Source organism: Saccopteryx leptura, chromosome 8, assembly GCF_036850995.1.
Source record: "Saccopteryx leptura isolate mSacLep1 chromosome 8, mSacLep1_pri_phased_curated, whole genome shotgun sequence".
Lineage (NCBI taxonomy): Eukaryota > Metazoa > Chordata > Mammalia > Chiroptera > Emballonuridae > Saccopteryx > Saccopteryx leptura.
This window is the reverse complement of record NC_089510.1, coordinates 63,636,449-63,660,545: the sequence shown is the minus strand read 5'-3', so window position 1 is coordinate 63,660,545 and position 24,097 is coordinate 63,636,449. Positions and strand designations below refer to the sequence as shown.

Sequence of the window (24,097 nt, the reverse complement as noted above, 5' to 3'; positions counted from 1 at the left end):
AAAAAAAAGCAAGAGAGAGACATTTAAAATCACTTCTTATCAAGTAAAATATTTTTGTCCAATATGGTAAAGCCTGGTCTTCTTTCCTTTCACAGTATGTTTTGAGTAGTTCCCATTTTTGCCCAACACATCTGAAATGCAAACACAATGTCGTGAGGTTGGATGTTTAACTCTTCAGTTTATATAGGCTTTTCATTGATAGTCAGTGGTATGTCGTTATTAGAGACACCATCTAAACTGAATTGTGCATGTGTGTGTGTGTGTGTGTGTGTGTGTGTTTGAGATGCATGAAAGCACAGGACCCTTATAAGTTGGAATGTGAAAAAAGGCTTTACTAAATTTCTAAATCTTCTCTTTTCAAATTCTGAGTGTATCTCTTTCCTGTTATGACATTTGTAAAGGTAGTAGTCATTGTCCCAGTGTGCTCTGCTAACCCTGCTGCTCTGCTTGTCCTGAAAGTTTACAGAGATATATGCAAAGAGATTAGATCTCTGGTCTGACCCCTTTGGATAATGCAGACTTATTGCCCATGCCACAGAATTTACCAGAGAAAAATACAGAGATATCAACATTCAAAGGGTAAGTACAGAAAAACAAATCGTGCTTTGGCAGAATTTGGATAAGATGTACAGTTTTAGCCAAGTGCCTATAAATTCTGAAAAGTTTCCTTTGAACTTCAGTTTGAATAACTTCCTTTGTGTCTTGAAGACCTCTCTCAAATTCTCTCATTGGTGTTTACCATAACTATCTTATTCTTCTTCCAGGCACAGTTGACTATATTTTTTAACTTCCCTTTAAGTTTGACATGGCCCTGCACCTTGGTTCTAACCAATGCACCACAGGCAGGATTGCTGCATGCTGCTTTCAGATTTCCTAAGATTTCCATACATTCTGTTATTTCTCTCTCTCTTTTCCTCTCTCCACCCATTTCCTTCCTTCTTTGCTTGTAGACTGGATAGAGAGGACCCAGAAGCAATTTTTGAGCCCTAGAGAATAGCCAGGCCAATAAGTGGAAGGGTTCTAGATCTCTGAGTAACCACTTGTGGGAAAGATATTCAGGAGAGCTTCTTGAAAAGAAATATCCTTGTAAGACTTTATGTGAGTGATAAAGTTTGCGGCATTTGTTTTGAAATTATGACATTTGTTTTTTTTCTGTAGTTAGCTTTTTGTTTTTAAACAAGGATAAATTATCTGGTCAGCTAGAAGTAGTTATCAGGGAGGATATATTGTGTCTCTCTATGAAAGAGCTACTTTTGTTCTTCTAAGGAATATGCCTTGATTAGCATAAAGACTGAATAGGTGCACATGTCACCTATTCAAAAAATTATTGTGAGTTTATACTGTTTATACTACCATTGATGGTAAATGACTTTATACCCTTCATAAGGTCAAAGTACTGAGTCCGAGACCATCCGTGATGTGGTTTTGAGTCTAGCCACCGTGGTATATAAATTCGAGGCTAAAATTTAAAGCAGTTAGCCATGTAAGGAATTTGGCTACAATACGTAAACCACAACGGACCTTAGTGTGGAATAGTAAAGATTTATGACTGTATAAACTTCTGTGCAGTGATTTGGTTTGTTTGTTTTCCTTCTGTTTAAAAACAAAAATCAAGAGACCACAAAATTGTCTGAGAATTGACTCAAGACTCCTTAAACATTGAGGCTCCTAGGAACTAAACCATGCTCTTTCTTATAACTTCTATGCCTCATCATTCCCAGACGTCTGAGGATTTCACTTTAGACCAAGTTTAGAATGGTTGTAACTATTACCTACTTTTTATTGAGCATCTATCAGGTAATGTACTAGATACTTTACTCTTACAGAAACATAATACATTAGGTATTTGTATTTTTGTTCTCAAACCAGGAAATTGAGGTTTAGAAGGCTTCAGGAACTTGCTCAAGGTCAAATAGCTGTTGTATGGCAAAACCAGGATTCCAAAATTCACATTCCTAATAAGTGTTCAATACTCCTGTTATGGGCCTTTGTATTTTTTAACTGTATTAGATACTTCTCTTTTAGGACTACTGCTTCCTTTCACAAAATATATAGTTTGTCTATTCTTTTCTTGAGTGATGTCAAATGCCAAAGGATAGCATATTTGTCCAAGACCATTATGTTATAATGAATTTACATCATAAAATATTTCTCAGATTCTCAATTACTGGACTTTGGAAACATAGTGGAAACAATGTGATAATTGGCAGATGGTATGTTCTTCTTATTTTGAATTTGAATTTTAAATGATCAGAGAAGTGTTATTTCCAGATTGCTTCCTATTTATTTATTTATTTATTTATTTACTATTATTTGTTTCCCTGTCCTCACTGAGAAGGTTGATACCTATGGTATAGTTTCATCCTTTAGTCTCCTCTGTAACATTTATCATTTGGAAAGGAGAAAGCCTGCTGTGTGACCTGCTCTTTCACTCAGGCTCCAGGAAGCTAAAATCAAAAATGTTAAAGACATATAACAACGTAAGGAGAAGCTCTGAAGGACAGGGGAAGCATATTGAAAAACAAAAAAACAAAAAACATTGACTATCAAGTATCAGGAGGGAATTTCCAGGGACAACTTTGCAGTGAACAGAGAGCCACTCCTGAAGAACAAGACAGAATTTCCTGGAATAGGAGTGATTTTATGTTTATTTTGGAACAAAACATTTATAGGGAAAAATAAACCTAATAATACTACTTGAATAACATTATACAGACAAAGAATGAAGACCCTTGCCATATCATTTAGAAATCAAATGATGACTAGAGATGATAATTGTATGTTAAGAAACATATAACATTTTAAATTTTATTTGGAAACACATAACATTTTAAAGCTAGTCAACTAACAATTTTTCCATGTGGTTAGAGAAACAATGAATGTGAGACTGGTTTGTTAGTGGGAAACAGGTTAAAATAACTTGAAATTTACTTTGAATCATTTACCTAAAAATTAATCAGCTGTTGAAAATGTGAAGATTTCTCAATTGCCAAAATGGAAGAAGACAATCAGGAAAAAATTGTGGCAAGGATAAAATACATAGAGGCAAGAGGAGAAGCCATCCCAGGAAAACTGTTTTCAATTGGTTTGGTAGAAGTCAGAAGTCTTGTTCTTAGGGAAGTCATGCTGCTCCTAGTAATCATAACTTTCTTTCACACAGTCTCATATGTCATCTATTTTAAAATTCACTTGTAGCTTTCTTGAGAAAAGCTTGTTCTGAGTTTTAAACTTCCTAATCTGTTCTTACCACATCAATCAAGTTCAGACTGTTCTCCTGTATTTCACACTTTCACATGGGCTCATTGCATCTCATTTATCAAATACATCTTTATACACCCAAATCGTTTTTATAAACATTTCACCTGCCCAATCAACACCCTCACCCGGTCTCTCCTTTTTCATTTGAAGTATAATTAAAATTTTAGTTTTTAGGTCAGGGTCAGCAAACTTTTTATGTAAAAGATCAAATAGTAAATATATACAGTTTTGCAAGCCATCTGGTCTTTGTCAAAACTACTCAACTCAGCCACCCTGGTGTGAGGGCATCCATAGGCTGTACCTGAGCAAATGAGCATGGCGATCCTCCAAAAACTTTATTTACAGAAACAGGCAATAGTAGTTTTTTGTGAGTAGTAGTTTGTAGACTCCTGTTTTATATGAGAGTCTTCTGTCCTCCTTAAGCCAAACCTCTAAGAGACACTTTCTATGGAAGTATGCATCTCCTTTTCTATAATGAACTGTTTTTGAAATTTCTTCCTCTAAAATGTAGATAAATGTCTTTAAAATTGAGAGAGAGAGAGAGAGAGAGAGAGAGAGAGAGAGAAGAATCAGCTCATTGTTCTACTTAGTTGGGCACCCCCATTGATTGCTTCTCATATGTTCCCTGACTAAAGCTCAAATCAGTGACCTCAAGGCCAAGCTGGTGACCTCATGATAAAACTGGCAACCTTGGCACTCCAGGACAGCATGCTATCCACTGTGCCACCGGCCAGGGCTGTGATCATGCTTTTTATATCCTTGAATCTATGACCAGCATGGGTTTGAGCTCTAAGTGGAATGGCATTTAAAACACAGAGCAATCAAATAGAATTTAAATGAATTATTATTCATTTAATTCCATTTCTTAAAAAGTCTTATTTGTTCTTTTGCCTCTATAAGGATACTAGAGAAGACCCAATTTGTGACCTTGTGTAACACTTTTTTCTTTTTTACCTGTGTCTCCTGTTTTCACACACATTACACTCTACTGATCTCTCCTCCACCAAACGGAGCCCCGATTGACCCTCCCCCTGCACGTTCAACCAACCAAGTTTTTATTTTTCCTTGTTACGTCTGACTTATAGTGCTTTATTTTGTAGGTTGATAAAAGTAGTTTTCCTTTTCTCCTTCCTCCATCCTTATATCAAAATCTGAAGAACTGGGGTAAAAAGGGAGAATCTATGCCACTTCGATTCAAAGTGTGGGTCCAAACCCATGCACGGTCCTGATTTTAATTTTTTTCTCCTGTCAAATATTGTATTTATTATTTTCATTATCATTATTAGCATATATATATATATATATATATATATATATATATATATATTTGTATTTTTCTGAAGCTGGAAACGGGGAGAGACAGTCAGACAGACTCCCGCATGCGCCCGACCGGGATCCACCCGGCATGCCCACCAGGGGCGACGCTCTGCCCACCAGGGGGCGATGCTCTGCCCCTCTGGGGCGTCGCTCTGCCGCGACCAGAGCCACTCTAGCGCCTGGGGCAGAGGCCAAGGAGCCATCCCCAGTGTCCAGGCCATCTTTGCTCCAATGGAGCCTTGGCTGCGGGAGGGGAAGAGAGAGACAGAGAGGAAGGAGAGGGGGAGGGGTGGAGAAGCAAATGGGCGCTTCTCCTGTGTGTCCTGGCCGGGAATCGAACCCGGGTCCCCCGCACACCAGGCCGACGCTCTACCGCTGAGCCAGCTGGCCAGGGCCAGTATATTTTAATTATGTTTAAAACACACACATACATTCACACACAGTACCTAGAGAGAATAAAATGGCCTTGGAGGTCATACTCTCCTCAGCACTGTTAGATATTGCAGCTCCTAAGTTAAAGGGCTGGAAGCAGAGACTCTGGCAGCCACTGCACTGCTGCACGGTCATCAAGCTGCACCTGCTAATATGTTTGGCCATCTCACATTATGACAGAGCAAGCAAAAAACGGGGGAGGGGCTTGGGCCACACTATAATCATTTCCTGAGCATCACCGAACAGCTGGAGAGGCGAGAGCAGAGGACCTGTCTATGAACAAGGTTCATCTCCCTGAGCCATATTCAGGAGGCGCGTTCCCTGTAGGAAGCGAGGAGGCCAGAAATGCAGATGTTTGCTGTTGATGGTTGCTATCAGTGGGCACTGACAGAAGATCTTTGTAGAGAGTCAGTGGCCTACACTGAAGTTTTGGGAGTGACAGATCTTTGTATAGTGAGGAAGTTTGAAAAAGTCTTTGCAGCTTTGGTATCGGCTTTTCATGGATGGACGTTACCAGGGGTTGGAAATAGATGTATGCCCAGGTGCATTTCTAGTAGCAGCTGAACATAGAAAAAACTGAGCATAGTTTTTGTAATAGGAACAACAAATATAAGGCCTTAAAGTAGTAGAATAATACAATAGGAAGGAAGCTCAGTGATTAGCTAGTAAAGTGATAGCCTTTTTTACACATAAGGGAAAGCAAAACCTTATAGGAAAAGGGATTCCCCCGAAGTCACCTAGCCAGTTAGTTCAGACAGGAAAAGAAAATAAATCTTGCTATCAAGCGCTTGTCCTCTGCACTGCTCTTCATAATTAGAAATAAGAAGTTGGTGCAGGATGCTGTGAGAAGCCTTAGGTTATTCAGCTAAGGTGAATGACAGGAAAATGCAGTGATCCAACTTGCTTTAGAGGTTCAGATAGAACTGTATTTCATAAAGGGGCTTCTCTAAACCACCTGGAAGATACCATCTTGTTTGCTTCACATGCCCAGACTCCCCTCCCTGGGTGTAAGTAGCAACCAGCTGCCCTCATCATTCTGATTTGCTTATTCTTCCCACTTGAGAACATGGAGCTAGACAACAATGATTATTAACCATGTCACACATTGCAATCTCTCACAAAACTTCTACATCTTAAAAAAATACTCCTGTCCAGATTTCTTCAAAATTCTGATGTCATTTGGTTTGGGGGTAGTCCCTAGGCATCTGTATTTTAAGCATGCAGGTTGAAAAATAAGAGGCTACAAGAAGCCTAAGAGAGAGAGTTCAGGCATGGAATGAGACAACAGCCGATACTTGAAGAGGCCAGAACAGCTTGGAGAGATGTTATTGAGGATGACTTAGGTCAGAAGAGTGCCGTTGCTCAAGAGGAGAGTAGAAAAGGAGGGGCTAGAAGCCGGTGGGCCTTTCTGGGACAGTAATGAAGCTCTAACAGCCTCAGGTGGAAGCACTCTGGAAGTCTGATTAAACAAAGACAGTAGGGCTTAAAAGAAAATCTGGGAAGACATGATCTCCATCTCTAGGCTGAAGCACATTTGGTTTCTCAGCAAGAAGAAAATGGCAAAGAAAAGATGACGCAGAGGGAAGTTTTTTGAACTCACAGGTAAAGAGAAAATAATAATGGGGCAGTTCTAAAAGAGGAAGTGTGTCTTATACCAGAAATACTAGGACTTTATTCCATCAGATAGCAATGCCAAACACTCTATAAGATGAGTGATAGACTCTTTTGACCAGACAGCCTTAGAGGTCATCAGAGTCAACCCCCTCACTTCAGAGAGAGTGACCTGGAATCTCAGACAGGGGCAGGGACTGCCCAAGACCACCTGTAAGCCAGGGCTCTGACCTCCGTCCATCCTTGGGAGAGTCAGCACGGTGTAATGGGAGCACAAGCTCTGGAGCCCGCCTGCTGGGTTTGCTGTCTGCGCTCAGTGAAAATTACTTACACTCTCTGTGTCTAACTTTATCATGGGTATGGAGTGGATTAAATAAGTTAATATCCATAAACTGTTTAAAAACAATGCCTAGCATATATTATGTTGTATAATATTAACCATAATTGTTATACATCTTAGTGAGCAAGACTGTGATAATACCTTGTCTATTTGAAGATAGATATTTGGAAAAAAACTCACATTTATCAAGGTGCTCTATTTTTGATAAAAAACTCCTAAGGTATTAAATTTAGGTGAATGTCAAAGCCATGTGCTTTCACGTGTAGTTTCTTTAAAGTGCCAATTCCTGGGACTTAATCTAGATCATCTGAAACAAATCTCTTGGAAGTAGGGACAGGGATCCTGTATTTTCCAAGTGTGCACCAGGTAATTCTGTTGAACTTTAAAGTGTGACACCTCCTGTCCCTTGCTAGGGAAGTAGAATAACTTCTGTTAAGGATCCAAGGTCTTCTCTCTTCAAGTGAGATAAGTACTCTTCGCTTTTTCAGTTACAAATAGGGAAATTAAGGTTTGGAGAGGCGGAATAACTTGCCCAAAGTCATTAACTTTGTAAATAACAGACAAGAGACTCTGAAGCCAAATCTTTACAACCCCAAAGTCACCATTCAGCTATTTGCTTGTGATCATGGGGCAGTAAATTTCCATAAGGCTTCAGTTTTCTTATCTTTAAAGTGGGTTAATGTTGCTATGGGCATCATAGGAACTTATAAAAAAAATTAACACACATCAAGGACGTTGCAGAGTACTTTGTCCATAGAAACAATGAAATGTTACTTGTTGTTTCTGCTATCGATATTGGCATTGTTATTTTTATTCTACTTTCCATGTATTTCTTTCAACAAGCATTTACTGGACACTCACTTGGTGCCAGGTACTGTGTCAGTCTGTGAAGTCACAAAGGCCAGACACTGAAGTAAATGAGGTTCTTATCTCTAAGAACCAACCACTTCAGCAGAAACTATAAATAAGAAACTACCATAAGCCTGACTAGGAGGTGGCACAGTGAATAGAGCATTGGATGGGGACGCGGAGGAACCAGGTTCAAAACTCCGAGGTCACCAGCTTCAGGAGGCTTGAGTGTGGGCTCACCAGCTTGAGCACGAGGTTGCTGGCTTGAGCGTGGGATCATAGACATGACCCCATGGTTGCTTTCTTGAACCCAAAGGTCACTGGCTTGAGCCCAAGGTCACTGGCTTGAGCAGAGGGTCACTCACTGGCTTGAGCACAGGGTCATTCACTCTGCTGTAGCCCCCCAGTCAAGGCACATATGAGAAAGCAATCAATGAACAACTAAAGTGCCTCAGCGAAGAATTGGTGCTTCTCATCTCTCTCCCTTCCTGCTATCTGTCTCTCTCTCTGACTTCTCTGTCTCTGTCAAAAAAAAAAAAAGAAAGAAACTACTATAAGACAAGAAGTGATTCTGATCAGAATGGAATAAAATGTGTCAGAATGATTTAATAAAAATGAAACATCTACCAGGAGACTGTAGGAAATGTGTCAATTTGAGTTTTCTAGATACACATATAATCTTTAAGCAACATTTTATTTTTCTTTTTATGTTGAAATGTAGCTATTTCTGAAAATAAGGCATACTTTGCTGCCCTTTAAGCCAAGAAGAGTGTGTGCTAAGTAAATTTGTCTTAGTGACTCAGGATCAGCACTGGGACCTTATTTACTGGGTTGTATCATCACATCAAAGTACTCAAGAGCTTCTGAGGGGTATCGGTCTCTTTGTTCTCTTTGTGTCTGTTTTTTTTTTTAAATTTTCTTTTATTGTTGCAAAGTAGTCCACTTTCCTCCACAAAAGTCTTTGTGATTTATCAGAAAACATAAAGATTTGTCAATCTTACCTGTATTTTTGTGCTAACCCTGCCAGCAAGACCATTCATTTCTTCATTCAACAAATGTTTAGAAATACCCTGTTATTATGTCAGGAATTTTGTTCTTTATAGGAATGCAAACCTATATTCATATAAATTTTTATCTTCAGTAGGCCATAATCCACAAGTTTCTGGATCATTCATAATCATAATTTCCTTACATCTCTTCAGTGGAACTGAGGAAATAACTAATATTGAAGTGCTAGGATTTACTTTGAAGAATAAGACACAGATACAATTGTATCCACATAGGAGGATTGCAGTCCATGAAATCTCCCATGCTCTCATTCTTTATTCATAAGTACTTCCAGCTTTTATTCCAGGTCCTGAACATGCAGCAGTGAACAAGGCATTCTGCTCCCATTTAGTTTACCTTCTGGTGGCAGAAACTGTGAATAGACAAGTAAATATACAATATATTTTCAGCTAAGTGTTCTAAATAATAGTACATAGACAAAGTATGTAGAAGATGAACCAGAGGTGAAAGAGACTCTCTTTTTTTATATTTTCCTCCTGGTTCTTTTCACAATGATGTCTACAGATGTGTTCCTTAATAAATAAATCTTTATAATCTTTTTTTTTTTTCATTTTTCTGAAGCTGGAAACGGGGAGGCAGTCAGACAGACTCCCGCATGCTCCTGACCGAGATCCACCCGGCATGCCCACCAGGGGGCGATGCTCTGCCCCTCTGGGGTGTCGCTCTGTTGCAACCAGGGCCATTCTAGCGCCTGAGGCAGAGGCCACAGAGCCATCCCCAGTGCCCGGGCCATCTTTGCTCCAATGGAGCCTCGGCTATGGGAGGGGAAGAGAGAGACAGAGAGGAAGGAGAGGGGGAGGGGTGGAGAAGCAGATGGGCACTTCTCCTGTGTGCCCTGGCCGGGAATCGAACCCGGGACTCCTGCACACCAGGCCGACGCTCTACCGCTGAGCCAACCGGCCAGGGCCTATAATCTTTTGATTAAATATAAAACATCATTGCTAGGTATTATCCTTTAGTATGTGTCAGATCTCATTCTGAAAAAAGAAACCTCTAAAACTTATGGTTTCTGTTATATATATATATGTTATATTTCCTCCACTTAGCAATTTGTATTTTATATACTAAGGCAGCAATTGGTTAGGATAGAAGGTGAGGCACAAATATGAAATTTAAAGGATTTAGTACCTGAGAGAGAAAAAATGTCTTTCCCTCAGAATTAGCAACTGATGAGTTGATGCTTGACATGCAGAACTTTGATGAGAGAATTTGGGGTTTGAGTTGCACAGCAAAGAGTTATGGGAGAAGCAAGCTGTAGAGGGCAAGTAGATCCTCAGGTGGTAGTAGGAAGAGAAAAGACTTCTCAAGTGATAAGAAAGTCACTTAATAATGGCAAAATGGAGAAGAAATGGATGTCAAATGATACAAAAGAGATTTTCTTTTTTTTTTTTTTTTTGTATTTTTCTGAAGCTGGAAACGGGGAAACGGGGAGAGACAGTCAGACAGACTCCCGCATGCGCCCGACCAGGATCCACCTGGCACGCCCACCAGGGGCTACGCTCTGCCCACCAGGGGGCGATGCTCTGCCCCTCCAGGGCATCGCTCTGTTGCGACCAGAGCCACTCTAGCACCTGGGGCAGAGGCCAAGGAGCCATCCCTAGCGCCCAGGCCATCTTTGCTCCAATGGAGCCTTGGTTGCGGGAGGGGAAGAGAGAGACAGAGAGGAAGGAGAGGGGAAGGGGTGGAGAAGCAGCTGGGCGCTTCTCCTGTGTGCCCTGGCCAGGAATTGAACCCAGGACTTCTGCACACCAGGCTGACGCTCTACCACTGAGCCAACCGGCCAGGGTCCTAAAGAGATTTTCTTAATAATTTGATTTATCAGTTCAGTAAAATTATCCAGAAAAGAATTCTTTGGTTACAAAATTTTGTTTTTCAAATGCATTTTACCATTTTAAGTTTTGTTTGCCAAAGAGGAGGCATATACGTTTAACTTCAGGGTGAATAAATTGAAGGAACAAACTGGTCATTTTCATCAAGAAGTTGAAAATGAAAAAAAAATCATCTAAGAAAAAATAGTTGTGAATGGACCTGATTTAGATTGTATGAGTGACTTTCCGGAAGGGGCTTTTTCTCAAGCATATGAATAAGTTTTCTCCTTCAGGGCTCTTGGGCACTGTTGGGTGCAATAAAGAGGTAATTTACTAAAAAGGCATCAAAATGCTTTCTGGCATTCTTAAAACTAAAAATAATAAGAAACAGTTAAACAGTTAATAATAATAATAATAATATTAACTTAAAACAGTTAATAATAATAATGGTTATAATAATAGCAAGTAAACTGAAAGTATAGGATTGTTTCTTAACTAAAGCTATGGAAAGGAATCATATGTGTGATTTAGAATGCTCCCGTGTCCAAGCAGGGAAAATCCAGAGAGCTTGATAAATGTAGGCTTAAGCAATAATATGAAAGATTGGGAGATTGGATGGGAGGAAGGAAGGAAGGAAGGAAGGAAGGAAGGAAGGAAGGAAGGAAGGAAGGAAGGAAGGAAGGAAGGAAGGAAGGAAGAGCAGACAGAAATAAAAGCCATATTCAGAATTTTGAACCACTTTTATCTTAGAACTGGGGACATTATGAGAGTATTTTAGTGCTCTCCTCCCCTTGGAGAGCAATAGTGATTTCAACTATTTGTCTAACAGTACACTTGAGAGTCAGCTACTATGGCAGCATCAAGAATCTGCAGAAAAGTCAGATATTCTACAATATCATTCAGTGATTAGTACTAGCTTTTTCATGCCACTTCCTAGCTTATTTTGAGGGAAAAGAATAACTATTTTGATAAAACTGAATTAGTAAAATATTTTGTAATTTTATAGAAAAAAAACCATTCTAACTATTAAACTTCATATTGCCCAAATTTTATGATAAATTAAGATTAGAGCCTAACCAGGCAGTTGCACAGTGGCTAGAGCATCAAACTGGGATGCAGAGGTCCCAGGTTTGAAACCCCAAGGTTGCCACCTTGAACACAGGCTCATTTGGCTTGAACAAGAGCTCACCAGCTTGAGGGCAGGGTCGCTGGCCTGAGCATGGGATCATAGACATGACCCCATGGTCACTGGCTTGAGCCCAAAAGTTTCTGGCTTGAGCCCAAGGTCACCAGCTTGAGCAAGGGGTCACTTGCTCTGCTGTAGCCCCTGGGTCAAGGCACATATGAGAAAGCAATCAATGAACAACTAAGGTATGCAAAACAAAGAATTGATGATTCTCATCTCTCTCCCTTCCTACCTGTCTGTCCCTATCTGTCCTTTTCACTATCTCTCTCTGTCTCTGTCACACAAAGAAAGGAAAAAAATTAGAAGTCATATATATAACTTAATAAAGTATAAGTTTTGAAGCCATACAACTCTATTCTTTGCTAGCTGAGTGACATTGAACAACTTCCTTATCCTCTCTGAGCCTAAATATTGTCATATGTAAACTGGAAAAGCAGGACCAGTGAAGTGAAAACTTGTCACAATCAATGGCAAGTCTTCCCTGCCACTCACCCAGCAAATAGAGCACAGCACAAAATAAATTACCTGTGCTGGCTTTCCTGTCCTTAAGAAAGTCACAGTCCAGTGGGAAATTAATAGTTGGAACACAAAAGGTTGTGACAAACATTGATGGTATTTTATTTCCGGGACTAAACTTGAAACACTTTCAGAAAATCAACATGTCTCATTCACTAAATTCCCCACATAACCTTTCAAATAAAAATGCACAATATATAACTCTCCCAGTTTCATACCTATTCAGTGCAGTTTGATGTGGGCTCCATTTGTTGCCCTACACACATCCAAACGATAGTGAAGTTCTTGCCACACACAGGTAAGAATGTCTGGTGTAACAGAGTAAATAACATCTGTGATTCTCTGTTTTAAGTGATTAATGTCATGGCACTTCGTTATAAACGCACCAATATTCATGTTACACTTTGGTCATGGATTCGAATTTAGTGAGCCACAGAACACATTGAACTTTCCTCTGTACCAACCACATCTCAACTGGTATGGCCGTGGGCTGCTCCGCTATATACACAGTGTTACATCATCATCTGTGCATGTGCACATGCTGCCACATCATCCTACAGAAACTGGGAGGGTTTTCCTTTTATTTGGTGCAGATTTCACATTTCTATCTTCTTTTGTTGCTTTCCTGTGACCAGTCAAAAGTGCACCATGACTTTACAGACACACTGTGTGTGTGTGTGTGTGTGTGTATATATATATATATATATTGCTGAATCCTTTGCACATAAACCTTTGTGTGTGTGTGTGTGTGTGTGTGTGTGTGTGTGTGTGTGTGACAGAGATAGAGTGAGGGACAGATAGGGACAGGAAGACAGGAAGGGAGAGAGATGAAAAGCATCATTTCTTCACTGAGACACCTTAGTGGTTCATTGACTACCTTTTCATATGTGCCTTGACCAGGGGGTTACAGCAGAGCAAATGACCCCTTGCTCAAGCCAGTGACCTTGGGCTCAAGCTAGCGACCTGAGGCTTCAAGCTGGATGAGACTGTGTTCAAGCCAGCAATCTTGGGGCTTTGAGCCTGGGTCCCCTGGGTCACAGTCTGACAGTTTATCCACTGCACCACCACCTGGTCAGGCTGCACATAAACTTTTAATTGAAATAAATTACAGAGAGAGTTGTAAATTTTTAAAATCTGAACAATTTTACTATATATTTTTTAAATGGTTTTTTTAAAAAAATCAAAAATAGGAAGTAAACAGTTTTAAGTATTTTCTTTTTTGCATATAATTTAAGTTTAATATTTTATAATAATGATTGTGTTTGATAACTGGCTTGCAAAAATCCAGAAAATTTAAGTCTACTCATTACTATCCAATACTCAGCACAACAATGGCTCTAGGGTAATTTCTTCAGGTCTGGGTCTCTGTTTTCTATGAATAAGGGAGCCAGACTAGACGGTCTCTAATGGCACAGCCAACTTTGAAATATTGTAAAACCCTCAGAGGTTTTAAACTCATATATGAGCCCATCTTTCCAAATGTGGGCACAGTTGGTGAGGGGGTTCCTCTAGTCCTGCTTTCATGGAGATTCCTGGTGGTACATTCTCTCTCTCACAGAACAACTGATCGTCTGGCAAGGTCGACTTTGAGTAAGAAAATCTAAGAGCAGCCAATGAACTTCTAGTCTGAGTCACTACTAAATGCTGTTTTATTTTGTCAAAAGGATTAGGGGATTTTATATAGCATCAAGTAGAGTATATTTCTAGTTTTATAACTTTAAGTTTGGATGTTCTAAAGGGAAATAAGAAGGCTTTTAATATCCAGAAAATGGTAAGCCTGGAAACTGCTACAAGTTGGGTAATTCATAATGAAATTTAGTGTCTGGTGCATGCACCCGTTCATATTGGACAAGTGCTAAAAACCTATGTTGAATACAATATAACTAGAGTGAACCAGTCCTTTAGATTTCAACACTTTCATCTCTTAAATAATAAAAACTGAGTTGAAGATCTCTGAAATGTGTTAATTCTAAAATCCAACTATGAAACTAAGATGATTTTGAACTCTGAAATTTTAGAGATTTGGAGATTTTTGAGAGGCCCTGAAAAAAATTACATGTAAGACAAACCTGAGTGATGACTTTTAGGGAAGAATAGGAAAAGGAAGAGGGAATGCAAACTGTTAGCAGATACTACTTTGTGTTTTCTACAAAGAATAGTTTGTTGTTTTGCTGAGTTAAAACAAAGACTGTAGGATAGTTAATCTAGGAAAAACAAGCTGAAAGGGAAAAATATGACTTCAGGCATGCTATTATTGAGTATGACAGGTTTGACAAAACCATTTGAACAGAGTGATTGTTCTATGAGAAAATTGATACTGAGATTCACCCAAAGGCAAAACCTTGGAAGGTACATAGTATTTACCTCATTCTTCCTGCCCTGTGGCATCAGCTGATTTTATTTTTTCCTTTTTCCCAATAATGTTTCACTTATTTATTCAGGAAATGGGAATAGAAGCAGAGTTTGCAAAGAGACTTTGAAGATCCTCTAACCTAAACCATTTATTTTTTTTTATTTTTTTGCATTTTTTTGCATTTTTCCGAAGCTGGAAACGGGGAGACAGTCAGACTCCCACATGCGCCCGACCAGGATCCACCCAGCATGCCCACCAGGGGGCGATGCTCTTCCCATTTGGGGCATCACTCTGTTGCATCCAGAGCCATTCTAGTGCCTGAGGCAGAGGCCACAGAGCCATCCTCAGCACCCAGGCCATCTTTGCTCCAATGGAGCCTCCGCTGCGGGAGGGGAAGAGAGAGACGAGAAAGGAGAGGGGGAGGGGTGGAGAAGCAGATGTGCACTTCTCCTGTGTGCCCTGGCCAGAAATCGAACCTGGGACTCCTGCATGCCAGGCCGATGCTCTACCACTGAGCCAACCGGCCAGGGGATTTTTTTTTTTTTTGTATTTTTCTGAAGTGAGAAGTGGGGAGGCAGAGACAGACTCCCGCATGTGCCTGACAGATCCACCTGGCATGCCCACCAGGTGACGATGTTCTGCCCATTTGGGCTGTTGCTCCATCGCAACAGGAGCCATTCTAGTGCCTAAGGCAGAGGCCATGGAGCCATCCTCAGCAGCTGGGCCATTTGCTCCAATGGAGCCTTGGCTGCAGGAGGGGAAGAGAGATCTAGAGAGAAAGGAAAGGGGGGAGGGGAGAGAAGCAGATGGGTGCTTCTACTGTGTACTCTGGCCGGGAATTGAACCCAGGACTTCCACATGCCAGGCTGATGCTCTACCACTGAGCCAACTGGCCAGGGCTTTGATTTTTGATTTTTAACAAAATCCTTTCTCAGATGAAATCTTGTTCAGAACCCTGAGACAAGCAAAAGCCAGACTTCATGGTATTAAGAAGGAAGGCTGTCTGGAGTGCTACAAGTATGGCCATTTGTTTATATCTAGTGAACACAGAGGCAGCAGGAACCTTCAAGTTTAATGAAACACAACATGAAAACCAGTGGTCTATGCCAGCCCCCACTTCTACCTTTCATAATAAACCCTCATTGAAAGTGGAATACCCTGAGAGGGGAAGTTGCCCAATTTAATGTAGCAAAGCTGAGACAAAGGTGATCTAGAAAAAAGCTAGAGAAGATGGAGGCATTGTTTTCATCCAAGAATACAAATAAAGGAATAGTGTTCTAAACTGGAGAGAAATGAAGGATAATTCTGGTTCAGCATAATTATTTCTATGTGACACTTCTATATCTTTAATGGACCTTTCAGATATACTATTTTTTAGTTCAATTTTAGCCAATATTTTCTGGATACAAATTATGTAATACTTGATACAAATAAGCCCAATGTTGACTACCAGCACATTATTTCAAGTAAGCCTCTCTACCACCCCACAGAGGAAGCATAGTTGAAAAAGACTAAGGTACAAAAGGATAAGGAACTTGGCCATGACCTCACAGTATATCAATAGTAGAGCTAGTCTGTCTCAATCACACCGATAGTCTGGTTAATTTCCCCCTAATATTTAAAGCTCTTTCCTTGACCCCTCAGATGAGATGATGTATTTCATCTTTGTTCTTTTATATTGCTATATACACTCTTAATACATTTATTAGAGGTTTGTTTTCCTGTCTTACCTTCTACACCATGACCTTCTGGAGGATGAGAGTGTCTTACTCACTTATTTTCAGTGCCCATTATACTTCCTGGCAAATAATAGATACTCTCAATATATATTAGACTTGAGTACATGAAAGTGCTTCTCCATATAGCTTTGGAATCATCAACAATAAATTCAATGCTGTTATCTTCTGTAATGTAAGTAGACCGGAGTATTCATGTGCAAATTTAAAATGATTGACTATTCTAGTACACTATTTATTTAACTCTTCGTAACAATAAAAGTAATGATTAACAGCTTAACTAATTTCATCCTCGGACAAAATTAGTCTACTGATAACATCAATGAACTACATACTAAGATGATCTGTACAGATAACATGCAGATTTGAAAAAAGCATCACCTGAGAAAGTTGATGTTTTTCTTTACATATATAGAGATCAAGGTTTATTTTTTTTAACATAAAGGCAAACTTGAGGATCCAGCAACCAAATAAAGCAAGCAAAAATAGGATTCATTTGCAACATATTCAGATGTTTGCTTATCCATTAGTCTAACTAGAATTCCACACTCCAATTAAAAACCACCCACACACACATCAAAGTAGGTACCTAGTGATTAAGAAAAAAAGCTTAGGTCCAGAAACTTGAGTTTATTGTCCCTGGGCCTGATGCTAAGATGATAGTTATGAGAGTGGTGATTATGCTGGGAGTGAAATTAAGTTTCTGAACTTGCTTCTGTTTTCTGATTCTACTTTTTTACTTGCTGGAGGCTGCATGAGCAGATAATCAGTTAAGACCTTTATAAAATAGGTTTAATAATAGGTCAGACTTGCTGTCAGACTTAATGAGGGAATGTTTATTTTCTTCTTGAAATACGCAGAACATAGATGACGGATAGTAGAAGTGTAAGGTGAAACAACATTATTAGTTATGAAGAAGAGATTTGATAGAAGACATGATTGATTTTATTGCAAAATGAGATCCATGACACTACCTGAAGAAACACAATTAAGCAACTTGTAAAATTTACTGTATATACCTGCTTGCTTTTGAATATTCACTTGACTTGCCTTCTTAATCAAATGTGATTTAATTTAAATATTTTATATTCATAAATGTGGAAACTCTAATCCTAGTTTTATTTTTGTCCTTTTAAGGTTCGTAGAAACCCCAGCTCATTTCTCTTGGAAAGAAAGCTATTATCGATCCACTATGTCCCAGAGCACACAGACAAGTGAATTCCTCAGTCCAGAGGTTTTCCAGCATATCTGGGATTTTCTGGAACAGTAAGTTTCAAATAAATCAGAAAAAAAAATGTTATTGTGAACTAATGTAAGTAGGTAAACATGAACGGACAAAAGTACATTAGTAGGGCACATTTCTAGAATTAATAAAATTATTTCATATTGTTGGGAAATTTTTACTCCTCCAGTAGGATCTCTGTGTTCAACATGCAATGGAGATTTATTCATTTTCCAATAGTAAAATATCATTATTATTCCAAAGTGGTGTAGTTCTGGAAGATGAGAAGACATCTCCTGCCCAATTCAAAATAACTTTCCCAACAATTCCCTGATACTCAAAGTCTGCCCCTTTGGCTTAAAGTCTATTTACTCTTGTAATGCAAATACCCGCCTGAGCAAGTAAAACACTAAATTTTGTTGGTCATTTCATGCCTTGCTAGGAGAAGGAATCTCTCCTTTCTAAAGATCTGGATTGGATGAATGAGTACATTAAAGAGAAGGTGAAAGACTATCAGAGAACTGGGGACCGTAAGGGATAGAGTAATAACATATTCTACCCCTGATACATTTGTTCTTTCCAGAGAGTTGCTGAGGACAGGGTTCATAATTCTTATTTTATAAACAGGGTTTAAATTTGAACTGCCTGTGATTACACACCTGGTAAGTGATTAAGCCAGGATTCAAACCTAGGGTTTCTGTATCCAACCACTGAGCCTTGCCAACTTTAAGACAGAAAGAGCTCATTGTTACCAATAAGGTTCATGTGTTTTAGTCTCTTCCCTTGCCTAATACTTTTTTTGTTTGTTTTTCCTTTATGATAGGCCCATATGTTCAGTTCAGCCCATTGACTTGAACTTTGTAGATGAACCATCAGAAAATGGAGCAACAAACAAGATTGAGATTAGCATGGACTGTATCCGCATGCAGGACTCAGACCTGAGTGACCCCATGTGGGTGAGTGGCATGGGCCTCTCCTTTAATGTGTGAGCCATGCTATCCATACTTCTGTTACACCTGTCTTTTTCATGGCATATGGTAATGCAGGTGGCTCTGATGGGCAAGGTCATTGGACAGTGAGTCAATGTGTCAGCAGAAGGAAATTTAGGAGCTTGTGGATCCTGGGTCTGCCCCAACTCTTCATAATACATGCATTTCCACTGATGTGAGGGAGACTTGGAAATAATTTCTTACATCCTTTATCTGAAATAATTTCTTACATCCTTGCTCCTTGTGTCTATTTTGATTTAGAGAGAATGGTACCAGCCCAAGGTGTTAGTGGTGGACACAGAACCCAATTCTAGATCTGAATTCTATCCAAAGTACTTTCTTCTGTAGAAAACTGCCTCTCTCGTGGAACTATCCTTTTTCAATGAAGGAGGAAACAGTTAATTCTCTGAGAACATACATTTTATTACCTAATAATAGAATAGGAAGAAACAAGGTAACGAATACATATAACAGGCTAGCAAGCTTTCTCTTGGCTTTACCACTGAGTCACTTAGGACCTTATGCCTCAGTTTCTCATCTATAAAATGGTGAAACTTTATATGTCACAAACCTCCTAGAGATCTACGCAGCATAATGGGTTAATGACAACAAAACACTTCTCTAAGATAGTAAGATAAAATTTCCTATATATGTGCAGTCCGTAATGTTGGTGAGTCTTGTTTTCTTCATCTTTTTTCTTTTTTTACTTTACTTTAACCACACAAGTCCTGCTGGTTTGTCTATAAATATTCAAAACAAAAACAAAAACAAAAGACTTCTAGAAAAATAAAGGGAGGGGGGAGAACTAGAAAGAGGGTTGAGTATCATAGGTTATCTGCTAATGTGATTAAAAAGAGTGCCTTATAAGGGTCTGGGGATGTCATGTTATTTTAAGCAATGGCACAAATGAAAGGACCTACGTGGATGTTTTGGTGTGCCTCGCCTTTCCTGCCTAACGTAAGATTTTATAGGAATTTCTACAATATACTTTTTGATACAAATTGTACTTTTTATTATTGGGAGAAGCTGAATTGGGGAAATAGAGAAAACAACCAAAAATAGAAAGTTGTAACTTTTGCAAATACACTGATGCTTTGTCACTATATTGATAAGGGAAAAATATCATTCTTCGCTGGCTTTTTCCATTCTAATATGAACACAGTTCTTAGTTATCCTTGAGCTACTGAAAAGAAACCAACCAACAGGTAAGTTCAAGAGGGAGATCACTCAAGGTCTCGGAATGTGTTATTATTAAATGTGTATAAATTCTGATTTGACAGTGACTTAAAAATATGCCCAATTCACTAAATAATAATGCTTCTTAAATTGATAGGTAGCACCTACCTACGTAAGCCTCTCTTTTTATATTCTCTCCAGAGATTTTCTGTTATGACTCTTGGACTCATAAAAGCAAGCAGAAGTTATAAAGTTTAAAATTGAGAATCAAGCCATTTCATTTACAGTTCCTGTCATTATATTTTTACATACTGGAGTATTTTTTTTAACATGCTATGCTATTTCTTGCTTCTTTGTTTTATTAGAGATTTTCTCCTGAGAGTATCCCATTTTTTTCCTCTTCTCTAGCCAATTTCTATCCAACCCTTAACACCTAGTTTATCTTACCGTCTCTGGGAAAGCTCTTTGTACCACTTCTATCCACCAGCCTGAATGAGCCACCATTTCCCTGAAGCTACTTAGGTATAGTTTTAGTCATGTTACTTAGCACACAAGATCATGATTGTTTATTTCTCTTCTCTGTAGGGTACAGAGACCATATTTTGTCATGGCCAGGATTTGTGACAGTGTTTGGCACATAGTAGGCTCTCGGGAATTTTTGAAGCAAAAAAAAAAAAATGAGACTGGAAGTCATCTAAGAAGTTAAAAGTTCTCTTTCAAACAGCCCTATCCGAAAGAACTTTCTTCCCCGAAGCATTGCATAGAGAAGAAACTGAGTTCTCTTTCTTCTTGAGTGCCTCTTCTTCTATAAACTTCAGGTGTGCTGTGAAAACCTCCACCCTTCCCCCATGGGATAATATATTAAGTCGCATAATACAGATTCAGAGTCTCCACACTTTTTTCTCCTCTGAAGAGACACAGGACACCATTGCTAATCAGGAATGATGAAACAGAGTTTGATCATCACTTACTAGCAATTCTGAGCTTGAAATTGCTTACCAGATTAAATAGAGGCTAACAAGAAATTAGGAAATAAGACCCAGAATAGAAAAGCTTAAAAAGAGCCCTGGCCAGATAGCTTGGTTGGCTAGAGCATTGTCCAGAAGTGCAGAGGTTACCAGTTCGATCCCTGTTCAGGGCACATACAGGAACAGATCAATGTTCCTATCTTTCTCTCTCTCCCTGCCTCTATCCCTACCTCTCTCCCTAAAACCAATTAAAAAAATAAACAACTTGAAAGAAGTGAAAGATTGAACTGATTCAGAAAAATCTGGAAAACAAGGATATGGGGTTTTGTCAGTTGGGGGAACAAAATAGGTTACTTGAAAACAATTCTATTGAAATATACAAATAGGACAAGAATGAACTTGATTAAATTTTTAAAAACTTGCCCATCTGTGGCTGGCTTATTTTTATTTCCAAAGAACTGAAACATCGCTAACAAATTATAGTCCTATACAAATCCTGGTTGTAACTCAGTCTTACGACTATTTCAACTTCCTCATATATGTTCACCTGTGAAGGCCACACAGGTGGGACTAAATAAAAAAAGGGAAAGCAATAGGAGCAAAAAAATAGTGGCTTTACTCAAGATGTTGTAACTGGTGTTTGGAGAATAAGAGCTCGAATGTTCTGAGATTCCTAGTCCTAAAGTACAGCTGCGACAATTGGTATGGCATCTTTTGTTCTATTACTTGATAGCACATTTTTCACATTTCTGCGTATAGGTTAATAGATATATAGTTACAAATTTCTGCACATATTTTTTTTTCCTTTTGAATATAATGTAAAAAAAAAACATGAAAAGAATCTTAGCCAAGCATTATTTTATTATTCAGGAAATGTGAATCTATAGACATGAAATGGCAAGTTGTATTAAGGACAGAAATTTTGAAATTGAGAATGTCATTTCATATATATTGCTTTTTGATATACCCTTCACCTTAACAACTAGTCATGAAATGGGATCACAATGTGTTGTTCTGATTATTAGTAAAGGAAATTTGAATTATAGAGCATGTGTGGGCCTTCTTCATTAGAATGATTTTAACGTCACTGAAGAATGTGCCTCCTTGGATTAGTAAGGCCCTTGTTGGCTCTCGATTCTGTTGTCTGATATATGACTTTATATCTCAGCTGTGCATTATTTATAAATTGTGAAAGCTTGTCTATCATGCTTGTAAAAGGTGGATAATGATGCTAACACCTAAATGTTCTCCTGAAGTAATTGCTGGAAACTACATAATTCTTAATTTTGCATTTATTTGTTTTTTTATACTTTGAAAGAAGCCCTGTTTAGGTGAGTTAAATTTTCTCTAGGAATTTGAGTGGTAATTATATAACACTATCAATTTTTATAAATTCTTACTGTAGCAGCCCAGATATTCATGAAGACTCTTCAGCTCTCTATATCAAATAGCAAGTACTGTGTTTGTATTTGGAAAAGCTAACATCACAGTACCTAGCGTAATGCCGTACAGCTTTTTTTTTTTTTTTTAAGTGAGAGGCGGGGAGGCAGAGAGACAGACTCTCACTTGCACTCCAACCAGGATCCACCCAGGAAGCCCATACCTGCCAGCTGGGCTGCAGCTCCTTTGTTCAGTAACCAAATTATTTTAGCACCTGAGGCCAAGGTCATGGAGCCATCCTCAGTGCCCAGGGTCAACTTTGCTTGAACCATTTGAGCCATGGCTTCCAGAGGAGAAGAAAAAAAGATGAGGGTGGGGGTGAGGGAAGGGTGGAGAAACAGATGGTCTAATGCCCTAAATCTTATATCACCCTAGATTCAAATAAGATTTAACTTCTATATACCAGGTCTAGCCAAAGGGCTTTCTTTAGCATTTGCTATATCGTATGTGTTTTTTGTTGTTGTTGTTACTGTTTTTTATGATACAGATGAACAAACCATAATCTCTAGCCCTGAGAAGACCATAACATAGTATAAAGGCATATAGATCTATATATTTTTTAAGCCACATTAAAAAAAAAAAATCTAATGTGCATGTAAAAGACTGTCAATATGCTACAGAGGAGGTGAGTTTTATTTAGATTTTGAAATTTTAGTGAAATTGATCAAAACAGTAGAAAAACTAGTACAAGTTTGGGTAATTGTTATGAAAATAATTTATTTTAAAATCATAATGTAAAGCTCAGACGGAACATTTTAGCTAAGAAGAAATTTATATAGAAAGGACAAATTTTTTGAAATTTCAAAACCTGATAAAGGTTTAATAACTGTAATAAGATAATACTTAAGTATTAATAAGAGAAAGATTGTCCTCCTCACTTTGACAAAAAGTATAGGTAATTCACAGACATTTAACAGATATATAATGTTCAACCTCTCTAATAAAATATTTGTGAATTGAAACAATGATATATCAGCTACCGGTTCAGCCAAGATTTAATTGAAATAATATTCCCTGCTGGTGAGTTTTGTGAGAAACCACCTTTTTCCTTCTCTTGGTAGTATAAATTGATAAAATATATTGGAGAGCAATTTGCCCATTATCATTTATTTAATTTTAAGACATTTACTATTTGGTCTATAAGTTCCATTACTAGAATTTTTTTCCACAAAATGGTTTAATTATAAGCAATTATACATGTAAGAACACACACATATATAAATGCAGAAATGAAGGCTTCATTGAAGCATTGTTTATAATAACTAAGCTAATAAGACCAAACAGAATTGTATACAGTAAAATTTTGAACTCAGATAGGAAAAGAAATACTACAGTTTAAAGCAAATGAGGTTTAAGCCCTTGTACCATTGTTGAGGGTATTAGTAGTTACAAGGTTCTTGGAAATTCTATTGCTAGTGATCCTTAGTGTGACTTGTATTTGTATTTTGTGTGTGGTGTTTTTTGTTTGTTTGTTTGTTTTGTTTGTTTTTTTCTTTCTGAAGCTGGAAACCTGGAGGCAGTTAGACTCCCGCATGCGCCCGACCAGGATCCACCCGGCACGCCCACCAGGGGGCGATGCTCTGCCCATCCAGGGTGTTGCTCTGTCACCTGGGGCAGATGCCAAGGAGCCATCCCCAGCACCCGGGCCATCTTTGCTCCAATGGAGCCTCGGCTGTGGGAGGGGAAGAGAGAGACAGAGGAAGGAGGAGGAGGGGTGGAGAAGCAGATGGGCGCTTCTCCTGTGCCCTGGCCGGGAATCGAACCCGGGACTCCTGCACGCCAGGCCGACGCTCTACCACTGAGCCAACTGGCTAGGGCCTTGTGTGTG

General features: G+C 38.8%; 1 protein-coding gene across 1 annotated transcript in view; it reads left to right on the top strand.

Annotated features, from left to right (window-relative positions):
• Window positions 1–24,097, top strand: part of TP63 (tumor protein p63) — a 244,289-nt gene that overhangs the window by 80,888 nt on the left and 139,304 nt on the right. The window contains exons 2-3 of the mRNA XM_066347150.1: window positions 17,612–17,740; window positions 18,520–18,652. Coding sequence (XP_066203247.1) covers window positions 17,612–17,740; window positions 18,520–18,652 — 262 coding nt within the window. The remainder of the gene's footprint in view (window positions 1–17,611; window positions 17,741–18,519; window positions 18,653–24,097) is intronic.